We start from the raw sequence: 10,269 nt of genomic DNA on the forward strand, positions 1-10,269 counted from the left end.
CAAAAATGGCATAAACCCAATATAAAACCCCAAGGTCTCTATCTATGAGACTCACCTTGAAGAGGAGCAGTAGGAGCTGCAAAAATCAGAAGAAAAAGATGAAGATTGCTGAATCAATGGAGCATGCAAGGTTGATGATGAAGTTGTGATGTGGGTCTTCCTCCTCTTCCTTCTTGTTTTCACGTTTCCTTCCTCTTCTTCTCCCAAAATTCTGTTTGTTACCAAAATGATCAAAGACAACACAAGCCAAGCACTCCTTTAGGCCTTAGTTAATGACCAAAACAACCTCCAACTAGATTCTATTTACCATGATGCCACTTAGTTACAATCCAACTAAATGCAATTCTTATTATTAAATCTCTTGAAATAAAATAAGGATATTACATTCTCCCCCCCTTAAATAGAATTCGTCCTCGAATTCGAAAACTTACCAGAACAGGTGAGGATACAACTCCCGTATCTCTGATTCGAGCTCCCAAGTGGCTTCGTCAGGACGCGACTCTTCCCATAACACCTTCACAAGAGGTATCTCTTTGCTTCTCAACGACGTACTAGCATACTCCAAAATACGACACGGATTCGGTTGGAAGGAAAGATCTGGCTCTACTTCAATCGTTTCTGGTAGAATAGGATGAAATGAATTCGGCACAAACTTCCGCATCTGAGATACATGGAAAACGTCATGCAGCCCGGATAGTGAAGGAGGCAACGCTAACTGGTATGCGACTTCACCTACCCGTATCATGATTTGATAAGGTCCTACGTATCTCGGGCTAAGCTTGCGCGTCTTAAACAGTCCTTTCAACCTCAACCTCGGAGTCACCTTCAAGAACACATGATCTCCTACATCAAACTCCAACGGTCTCCTTCGTTTGTCCGCATAACTCTTCTGTCGATCTTGAGCTTGTTTCATCTTATCTCGGATCATCTTAACCTTTTCTGTGGTTTCTTGAATTATCTCCGGTCCAAGGATTCCCTTCTCACCAACTTCAGACCAACACAACGGTGATCGACACTTTCTCCCATACAAGGCTTCATATGGGGCCATACCGATACTCGCATGATAACTGTTGTTATATGCAAATTCTATCAAAGGTAAGTTATCTTTCCAACTTCCACCAATTTCCAAGATACATGCCCTTAGCATATCCTCAATGGTTTGAATAGTCCTTTCTGTTTGTCCATCTGTCTGGGGGTGGTTAGAAGTGCTCAAATTCAGATCTGTACCCATCTCTTGGTGAAAAGCTTTCCAAAATCGGGAAGTGAACTTCGGATCCCTATCTGACACAATGCTAGATGGTACACCATGCAATCTCACAATCTCCACTACAAAAAGCCTCGCAAGGTGAGAAACCTTGTGAGTTGTCTTAACCGGTAAGAAATGCGCGGACTTAGTCAAACGATCCACTATCACCCATATCGAGTCATGCCCGCCTAATACCCGTGGTAGTCCCACAATGAAGTCCATGGATATACTGTCCCATTTCCAAACAGGAATATCCAATGGTTGCAACATACCACCGGGCCTTTGGTGCTCTATCTTCACTTGTTGACAAATCACGCACTGCTCTACATAATCAGCCACATCTCTCTTCATACCAGGCCACCAAAAATTCCCTTTCAAGTCTTGATACATCTTGGTTGATCCGGGGTGGATGGTGAATTTGCTCTTGTGAGCCTCGTCCAGAATCAACCTCTTTAACTCCGCGTCATTTGGCACACACATCCTCCGTCCAAAAAGAATGAGTCCATCAGATGTACGAACGAAATCTGGAAGGTTCGCTTTATCCTGCAATTCTACATCATTCCACTGTGCTTGACGGATCTTTTCCCACAACTCATTCTCAATACACAAGTTACTTATCAACACACCTGTTGGTGCCCACTCGAATTGTAAATCCAGATTTCTGAACATCTCCATAAGGCCAAATTCCAACATCATCAGCTCTGCAACCTTAATCTTCTTCCTACTCAAGGCATCCGCTACCTTATTAGCTTTACCGGGATGGTACTTCAAATCAAAGTCAAAGTCCTTCAAGTACTCCATCCATCTCCTTTGACGCATGTTAAGTTCCTTTTGATCAAAGAGATACTTCAAACTCTTGTGATCACTAAACATCTCAAAGTGAACTCCATACAAATAATGTCGCCACACCTTGAGCGCGAACACAATTGCAGCGAGTTCGAGGTCATGAGTAGGATAATTCTCTTCATGAGATCTCAACTGTCTGGATGCATAAGCTACAACCTGTCCATCTTGCATCAACACTCCACCCAAGCCTTTCTTAGAAGCATCACAGAACACTTCGTAAGATCGGTTTGGATCAGGAATCACCAACACTGGAGCAGTAGTCAATTTCTCCTTGAGTTTCTGAAAACTCTTCTCACATTCTGAATTCCATTCGAATGAAACTTCCTTCCTTGTAAGCCTGGTCAAAGGTAATGCTAGTTTGGAAAAGCCCATAATGAACCTCCGATAGTAACCTGCCAAGCCTAGGAAACTACGGACCTCAGTTGCATTCTTGGGTCGTTCCCAATTTATCACTGCTTCTACCTTTGAAGGGTCTACAGCTACGCCGCCGCCAGATATGACATGTTCAAGAAACTTAACTTCGGACATCCAGAACTCACACTTACTAAACTTCGCAAACAACTGCTTTTCTCTGAGAACCGACAACACAATCCTCAAATGCTCCATGTGCTCTTCGATAGTCCGAGAGTATATCAATATGTCGTCTATAAAGATTACCACGAACTGATCCAAATATGGTTCAAACACCCGGTTCATGTAATCCATAAAGACAGCAGGAGCATTGGTTACCCCGAATGGCATAACCAAGAACTCATAATGACCGTATCTCGTCCTAAAAGCGGTCTTAGATACATCCGAACTCTTAACCCGAATCTGATGATATCCCGACCTGAGGTCAATCTTCGAGAACACACAGGCTCCTTTCAATTGATCTAGAAGGTCATCAATCCGCGGTAGAGGGTACTTGTTCTTTATAGTTACCTTGTTCAGCTGACGATAGTCGATGCACAAACGCATACTACCATCCTTCTTCTTCACTAACAAGACTGGAGCTCCCCATGGAGAAACACTAGGACGAATGAAGTGTTTCGCCAACAACTCTTCTAGCTGACTCTTCAACTCTCTTAGCTCTGCAGAAGACATCCTATAAGGAGCGATCGAAACTGGAGCGGTACCCGGAACAAGATCAATAGAGAATTCAACTTCCCTTTCCGGCGGAAGAGAAGTAACATCCTCAGGAAATACATCGGAAAATTCACACACAACCGGAATCTCCAATACACTCTTCTTGTCCTTGGAGTCCGACGTAAGAACCAAAAGGAAAGACTTCTCTTGAACAAAAAGGTAATTGATCATGTTAACTGTACCTTCAAGAAGATGTTCAATGGCATCGGTTGGTGTAGTCTCCTCAGCAGGAATGAAGATAGCCTTCTCTTTACAACCGATGTAAACCGAGTTAGCTGACAACCAGTCCATACCAAGTACTACATCGATCTTCTTAAGAGGTAGGCAAATGAGATCAATCACGAACCTACGACCATTGAAGGTAATAGAACACTCCTTGCAAATTTCTCAAGCTTCTACTACATCGTCCGTAGCCGACGAGATAATCATAGGATTAGGAAGAAGACTCGTCTCAAAACCAAGCCTCCGCACACAAGGATAAGAAATAAAAGAATGTGTTGCTCCACAATCAACTAGCATAAACAAGGGCTGATCATTAACATAACACGTACCAGCAACAAGATTAGTGTTTCCTTGGGCCTTCCTAGCGTCCAAGGTGTAAACACGACCTCTAGTCTTCTCGGGAGCATTCGGGGCAGTACAATCCCTCGCGTAATGCCCTGGCTGGTCACAACGGTAACATCTCCCAGAGTCTAGCTTGCAATTCCCAAAGTGATTTCCTTTGCATCTAACACAGCGGGGAGGCTGAGTAGAACGATCTCCATAAACCTACTTCTTCATGGCTGGAGAATTGCGGGGTTTCAAATGCTGCCCCGACCTTCCTTGTTCCCTACGAACCGGCTTATTCTGTTCTCTTTCATCTTGGACTCTCTTCAATATGTTCTCGGCAACATAGCATTGCCTCAAACACTCAGCATAGGTGGTAAACTCCCTTTGAGACACACTGTGCACAATATCAGCATTCAGCCCCATAAGGAACTGATAAATCTTCCACAACTCATCTGGTGCATAGGCAGCTTGTCTGGAATAGGCAGCCATGTCCTCAAACTTCTCAGCATATTCAGATACCGACATGTTTCCTTGCTTGAAAGATTGAAATTCACGCTCCTTCAAAGCACGCACACTGTTGGGATAGTACTTCCCCAAGAAAGCTGTCTTGAAATGTTTCCAATCCTTTGGAATCCCTCGGTTAGTGAAATACGTAGACTCCGTATTCCACCATCTACCTGCTGGCCCCTTCATTTTCTGAGCAGCAAAAATCACCTTCTCTTCCTCTGTGCACTGAATAGCCTGGAATATCATCTCCATAGCATATAGCCAATCATGCGCAATCACAGGGTCTAAGCCACCCAAGAACTCTGGCAGATCCATCCGAAAGAAAGCACGAAAGTCAGGCCCTGCTGCAGCCTGAGGAGTAGGAGCGGTTGGTTGTTGCCCTTGCATGCCTTGCATCATCTGCATCATCATCTGATTCTGTTGTTGCATCTGTTGCATTATCTGCACCCAAGGCACACCCGCATTCTCAGTTTCAGGCTCAGTCTCCACATTCCTTGTTCTGGGCCTTCCGGGACCTTTGCGTTGTTCAGCCATCTTCATGTCTGTCCTACACACGGAATCAAGTTGATCAGGCTTAATGCCATAAGTAAGACATAAGGAATCGTGCCGATATTACACATATGAGGCAGAATTATGTTAACTTATGATGTTTCATGGCAAGGCCGAGGTTCGACCTGCTCTGATACCAACTGTAACACCCCATACATACATTGCCTAGGATATACGTATATGGCATTAAAATGGTACTCGAAAATTCATAAACATAAGCTGCGGAATAGATAATGTATAAGTACAAGTACAAAAGCCCAAACTGTCATGGCCAAAATACATGAGTTCCAACTGGTACAAATACATATCCATAGTACAAAAGATGGAAATACAGAAGATCATAAACTACGACATAACACATCACCAAGAAACATCGACTCGAAGCTAAGCCATCTTACCCTTGCCTCGATCCTGCCTCGAACCACCTGTAAAAAGAATAATTGGAATGGGGTGAGATTACTAAATCTCAGTGAGTCTCCCTATCTTACGGGTTCACTCAGTTCTACAGGGAACATGCAATCAACGAATTCACCGAGAATCCGGGTTACCTCACGGCTAGGTACAAGTACAAACAAGGTACACCATCATTGGAAGTCCCATAACTTATCCAATATGGCCACAAGGATAATCACATAGTCAAAACCACCGTATGCAAACCCGTACCCATGTACGAGGAATCCAGGAGTAAGTTACAGCCCGCTCATTAGGCTACGCAATCCACACCCTCGGTGAGTTACACCCGTACATCGCATCAAGAGACTTGCACATGCACACCGCAAGACCTATCGGATTCACTTCCTAAATGGATTCCATCCGAGATGAGTTACAGCCGCGACATTGCCTAAATGGCGTCCGACCCCATCATTGTCTATACGCCGATGTGTTAACGGCTAGTGCAAATACGCCATCTTGACAATACGAGCCCACCGGGCGAAAGCCTAGTGACCTTGCCTACGTGGCATCACTAGAGGTGAATCGAAGGTAATGTTGCCTACATGGCATTACCTCTCCACCATACCAAGCACGCAGATGTGTTAACGGCTAGTGGAGAAACGCCCTATAAGACCTCCACATGCACATCGCAATGATAGCTCAGGTGTGTAGAACATACCGAGAACGCCAATGTGTTAACGGCTAGTGGAGAAACGCCCTTGAAGACCTCCACATGCACATTGCAACGGTATTAAGTGTTCTAAGCGATTTACCCCCTAATAGCCTAGGCCCACTCCGATTCAGGCATACCACAACACAATCAAGGCACACAGGCAAAGCGTCTCCGAACGTTCAACCGGAACGAACGAGAATAACAATGATCACATCATAACACAATCAATATTTGCATATCTCAAATATACATGCATACAAGTAAGATGGTGATCATATCATAGTCTCATACACTTAAAACATGTACTGGCATATCATACAAGTTGTAAGAGGCCTTCGATTCCGATACGAAGCGAAACTGCACTCTTATGGGGGAATTATCAATTCTGTATCAGACTAGTTCGCTACAACGAACTTCTGTTCGCTACAGCGAACTCAAACAGAAGCTAAACTTCTTCAAATCCAGGTCAGTTCGCTACAGCGAACTCCAGCGAAGCCCCGATTCGCTACAGCGAAGGAAAGTTCGCTACAGCGAATAAATCAATTTAACTCCCAGGTTTATTCGCTACACAGTTTGCTACAGCGAATCATTCGCTACAGCGAAAGAAAGTTCGCTGCAGCGAACTCTGCAAAACAGCAAAAACGCAGAAACGCATTTGGGGTCCCCAAGCCCCAAATTTCAACATGCAGCCATTGTTAATCAAATAATAAGCTATGGTAAACATACATATACTCATTATTACCATAATGGAGGGTTAAACATGCATTTGTAGGATCATTCAAGCAATTACTCTCAAAACCCTTAACCCCAAAAATGGCATAAACCCAATATAAAACCCCAAGGTATCTATCTATGAGACTCACCTTGAAAAGGAGCAGTAGGAGCTGCGAAAATCAGAAGAAAAAGATGAAGATTGCTGAATCAATGGAGCATGCAAGGTTGATGATGAAGTTGTGATGTGGGTCTTCCTCCTCTTCCTTCTTGTTTTCACGTTTCCTTCCTCTTCTTCTCCCAAAATTCTGTTTGTTACCAAAATGATCAAAGACAACACAAGCCAAACACTCCTTTAGGCCTTAGTTAATAACCAAAACAACCTCCAACTAGATTCTATTTACCATGATGCCACTTAGTTACAATCCAACTAAATGCAATTCTTATTATTAAATCTCTTGAAATAAAATAAGGATATTACATACGAAAATTTTTCTAATAAAATATTTTAATATCAAACACAAAGACAGTGGCTCAATCATCAAAGACAATACAAAAATATTATATAGCCAATCCTTTGGTAAAATATATAGATTTATAATCTCAAACATGGAACAAATTATATTCTAACAATAATTTAAAATAAATATAATCATCATTCTGGGATGCGTTAAAACTATAAGTTTATAAACAATGATCTAAAAAAATATAACCATCCTTCTTGGATATATGGTGTTAAATTATTTGTTATAAACAATGATCTAAAATATATAACCATCCTTTTGGGATGTGTTACAATTATTTGTGTCATTCTTCTGGAATGACAATTATTTTATGAGCATATTACAAATTTTTAGATCGATATAACAAAAAATATTTATGAAATCCTTATGGGTTATAATTATTTGTGTCATTCTTCTAGAATGTCATTCTTCTAGAATGACAATTATTTAATGAGCATATTACAAATTTTTAGATCGATATATAAAAAAAATATTTATGAAATCCTTGGGATTCAATCTTTCTCGAATTGTATAATATTATTAATGCAATCATCTACTTAATATAAATCCATGGTTGTCATGATGGCAACCCTAGCCATGTGTCATCATGATATCAATTCTTGGCAACTTTTGACACATGTCACTCTAATATCAACCTTAATTCTAATTTTTTAAAATTGGTTTTACATTAATAATTTTTAATAATAAAAATAATCTTATAATATAACACTATTAAATAATAACAATAATAATAATAATAATAATAATAATAATAATAATAATAATAATAATAATAATAGTATATTCAACTTTAATTAAGACATTTTAAATTTAAAAAATCATAAAAATAATTTGAGTTTTTTTAACAAACTAATAAAATGAAAAACTCAAAAATAAAAATCTTTTGCGATTTATATTTTAAAAAATATGGATATTATGTAATATTTTGATTTTTAATAAATAGTTAAGACAAATTTTTTTCATATTATATAAAATTACTCAAATTTTAAATACAAATTAACATTAACATAACAATTTTTTATATTTGTACAGTAAGACTCATAAATTTCATAAATTATAATAACACAACTAACTATATAATAATAATGATAATAATCTTAATCTTAATCTACTTAATATAAATTCAAAGAAGTCACGATGACAACCCTAATCACACGTCATCTTGGTAACAATCCTCGGCACGTGTCATTTGATAATAATTCTAAATACAAACCCTAATTATACAAACTCTATATTAAAATAAATAATTGTCATTTGGTAATAATTCTAAATACAAATCCAAATTATACACGCTCTATATTAAAATAAGTAATAATAATATAATAATAAAACTAAACCATCACTAATAATAATAATCTACTTAATATAAATCTAAGGTTGTCATGATGACAACCCTAGACAAAACCCTAGCCTCATGCTTATGTGGCAAACTCACAAAGCCTCGTGTTTATGTAGCAAACTCACAAAGCTTCTCAAATTAATATTATAGATGCAATTCTTCTGAGATTCCTTAAAATTATAGATGCAATCCTTCTAGGATTGTTAATATTATTCTTTAGAGTTTTTTAATAAGTTCTTCCGGAACTATATACTATTATTTTTTTTATTCTTTATGGATGCTTGATAAGTTCTTCTGGAATTATATAATAAATTATTATTTTTCTATCCTTCATGGATGCTTGATAAGTTCTTCAAGAACTCTATAATAAATTATTATTTTTCTATCATGTAGAAATGTTTGATAAGTTCTTCAGAAATGCTTAATAATTTTTTGAGGCACTATATGATTAAATTATTATTTTGTTTTCCTTCAAAAATGTTAAGTTCTTCCGAAATTATATAAACTCAATATTATCCTTTAATAACAGACTAATTAGTATCCTTTCAGGGATATTTGTTAAATTCTTCAGAAACTAAGAATAAAATAATAAAATAATATTACCTCTTATATTTAGGGCTTCAAATTTTTTTTAGAAAGAGAATAAGAGAATATATTCTATTATATATATTTTGAGTGAGTGAGATTCTGATACTATATGAGTCATATTTATAGCACATATGTAATAAGTGAAAATCAAAGATAATGTAATATGAGTCCTATTATTTATAATTATCATTATATGTTTAAATTTTTTTTTAGAAAAATTATTAATTAATAATTATAGTTAATATATATTTAATTAAATTTAATTAAAAATAGGAACTTATTAGGCCTGAATCCAATCTATACAGGCCCATTGTCATACTAACACACACTTAACCAACTTGATTTGCATATTTTATATATATATATATATATATATATATATATATATATATATATATATATATATATATATATATATATATATATATATATATATATAGAGAGAGAGAGAGACTTACTACTTAGAATCATAATCCTGATCATGTTTAAATTCCTAACTTGCATAAATAATAATTATGACATGAGTTTTATGTCAATTATGTTCCGCTAAGCTTTTAGAGCTCGGAATGTGAGGATATTCGTTCTGACGGGACTCGATAAATTTTAATAACATTTATTTTTATCATTAGTTTATTTCTTCATTTTTTTAGTTTTTAAATTTAAAAGATTTTGCGCAAAAGCGAAACCCAGATACAGGTCAACAGAGCGACACCGTGAGACCGGTATCCGATTAATAAAAAATAAAATTTTAATTTCTAAAAACATCTACAACAGTTTAGTAATTAAATAGGACTTATATGTTAGAACAAGAATTGTTCTGATCAATATTCTTAGTTTTGATGATAACAATGTATATGAATTTTGCTTAAGATAATGTGGTACTCTAATCCTATGCAATTTCCATTTCAAGAAATATATAAAGAGTATGCACAGAATCAGCGCAAGAAGCACTGACTCAGAAGGTTCAAGTATGCAACATCAGAACATGCTCTGGCAAGACATCAGAAGATGGTCAAGCAGAATCAGAACATGGTCTATTGAAGCATCAAAAGAACTTGAGATCAGAAGCAGAAGCACTGAAGTTCTCATGGTATCGCGCTAGAAGCACTTCAAGGTCAGAAGACAAGAAGATGCTCTGCACCAAGCTGTTTGACTCTGATTAATTCAAACGTTGTATCTA

At 37.6% G+C, this 10,269-nt stretch overlaps 2 protein-coding genes across 2 annotated transcripts; both read right to left on the minus strand.

The window, feature by feature from the left end:
• Positions 1–427: 427 nt before the first annotated feature.
• LOC131651103 (uncharacterized) lies at positions 428–3,508 on the minus strand. The gene is made up of 5 exons (XM_058920774.1): positions 3,278–3,508; positions 2,306–2,905; positions 1,635–2,074; positions 824–1,475; positions 428–661 (listed from the first exon to the last, which is right to left on the minus strand). Exons 1-5 carry the CDS (start codon positions 3,506–3,508, stop codon positions 428–430), a joined length of 2,157 nt encoding a protein of 718 aa, XP_058776757.1.
• A 477-nt stretch (positions 3,509–3,985) lies between these two features.
• On the minus strand, positions 3,986–4,669 carry LOC131651104 (uncharacterized). The gene has a single exon (XM_058920775.1). The coding sequence runs from the start codon at positions 4,667–4,669 to the stop codon at positions 3,986–3,988; it is 684 nt and encodes a 227-aa protein (XP_058776758.1).
• Between the last annotated feature and the right edge of the window lie 5,600 nt (positions 4,670–10,269).

This window comes from Vicia villosa, linkage group LG2 (assembly GCF_029867415.1).
Source record: "Vicia villosa cultivar HV-30 ecotype Madison, WI linkage group LG2, Vvil1.0, whole genome shotgun sequence".
Taxonomy (NCBI): domain Eukaryota; kingdom Viridiplantae; phylum Streptophyta; class Magnoliopsida; order Fabales; family Fabaceae; genus Vicia; species Vicia villosa.

What these genes read in the sequence shown, in the direction of transcription:
- LOC131651103 (XM_058920774.1), bottom strand. Translation starts at nt 3,508, where the DNA reads ATGGACTGGTTGTCAGCTAACTCGGTTTACATCGGTTGTAAAGAGAAG. An exon ending in TTGTGTGTGAATTTTCCGAT is followed by an intron (nt 2,906 to 3,277) that starts GTATTTCCTGAG and finishes GGATATCATCAG; the next exon opens with ATTCGGGTTAAGAGTTCGGA. An exon ending in CACCCCGGATCAACCAAGAT is followed by an intron (nt 1,476 to 1,634) that starts GTATCAAGACTT and finishes GAAATGGGACAG; the next exon opens with TATATCCATGGACTTCATTG.
- LOC131651104 (XM_058920775.1), bottom strand. Translation starts at nt 4,669, where the DNA reads ATGCAAGGCATGCAAGGGCAACAACCAACCGCTCCTACTCCTCAGGCT.